A 1363-nucleotide genomic window follows, 5' to 3' on the forward strand; every position below is an offset into this window, starting at 1 on the left:
GTGGACTATCAGAAAACTTGACCCAGTTCCACCAGGTCTGTCAGGAGAAATGGACCAGAACTCCAGCCAACTATTGTAAGAAGGTTGAAGTTTATAGAGTTCAAATGCAACAGAAAAGTATGTAAACTTATTATGTTAAAGACATTAATACATAAACCTGACATATTTTTCATTTTTATGGCATTTAGAAAATAGAAATAATTTTGGTAATTCTAACTGAACTAAAACAAGAGAAGTTTAGTCTGATTTAACTTCAGGAAGTTTATTTGTGTCTTTTTCTTTGGTGTATGTAAACTTCCTCTGTGCTCTCATAATATCGTTAATGATGTTCGAGTTTTCTTCATTTTCTACCTGGGAATAAAAGATAATACCTTGATGCTGACAGAGATTTCACTGCTGTCCATTTCCTCCCTGTCAAACGACGTCACCACAGTCAGAACTCCGGTGTCGGCGTCGATGTTGAAGTTTGCTTGGTAATCGACAGGAGAGACTGAACAGACATACATATTTTAGATTTATATGATTGATTAATGTGCTCCTGTTCTATGGTAAACATGTCTGAACTGACAGTTTTACCACAGCAGGTTTTCTGTACCTGAAGTGATGCTGTATGTTATCGTCTCGTTGATCCCAGTGTCTCCATCTTGGGCCTTTATTGGTTCTGGTCGTATTTCACTGAGATCCCCGTCCTGAAACACAGTCAGTCTGTTCTTCACAACAATTCTGTCAGTTTGAAATAAATTTCTGCTTTACATCCAAACAATAAAATTCACATAACCACTAAATGAGCCTCACCTGGTTCTCTGGAACAACAGCCTGGTAGAGACTGTGGCTGAAAAAGGGATTTAAGTTGTCAAAGTCTTCTACAACGATCTCAACTGAGGTTGTGTCGTTGTTTCCGCCATTGTCCTGCAACAGGAACAACAAAGAAAGGGATGATATATTCATTATAAGAGTTAAATAAATCAGAGTGTATAAATATAGTTTGTTTCTGTGTTTTCTTACCGTGGCAGTGACAATAAAATTGTACTTTGGTACAATGCTGTAGTTCAGAGGGTTCGTTAATGTAAACGCCCCGGAGTTTGATAAGGAAAAGTCTGGTGTTACTGGAGTCTAGAAGGAGAACAATGGCATCAATAGTCAGTGATATACAGAACATTTGTAGAAAACCAAAATATACTTAACTTTTTATACACTTAATTATCATAAAATTAGAATGTCAAAAGTTTGTACAGCAAATTTTTTTATTTGTGCCTTTATCTTTTTAAAAATTTCAATAAACATTTTCCAAAGGTCATAAGAGGTCAACCTGCACGCACAACATTAACAAAATAAAACTATTGCTTTTGTGCCGCTAAGATTT

At 36.0% G+C, this 1363-nt stretch overlaps 1 protein-coding gene across 1 annotated transcript in view; it reads right to left on the bottom strand.

The window, feature by feature from the left end:
• Positions 1-371: 371 nt before the first annotated feature.
• Positions 372-1363, bottom strand: part of LOC106943645 (protocadherin gamma-B3-like) — a gene marked incomplete at its 3' end in the record, with an annotated part of 10249 nt that continues 9257 nt past the window's right edge. The window contains exons 8-11 of the mRNA XM_015026956.1: positions 1006-1113; positions 796-909; positions 596-689; positions 372-490 (exon numbers count right to left, since the gene is read on the bottom strand). Coding sequence (XP_014882442.1) covers positions 372-490; positions 596-689; positions 796-909; positions 1006-1113 — 435 coding nt within the window. The remainder of the gene's footprint in view (positions 491-595; positions 690-795; positions 910-1005; positions 1114-1363) is intronic.

This window comes from Poecilia latipinna, unplaced genomic scaffold (genome assembly GCF_001443285.1).
Source record: "Poecilia latipinna isolate Pla-1442-1.1 unplaced genomic scaffold, P_latipinna-1.0 Scaffold5612, whole genome shotgun sequence".
Classification (NCBI taxonomy): domain Eukaryota; kingdom Metazoa; phylum Chordata; class Actinopteri; order Cyprinodontiformes; family Poeciliidae; genus Poecilia; species Poecilia latipinna.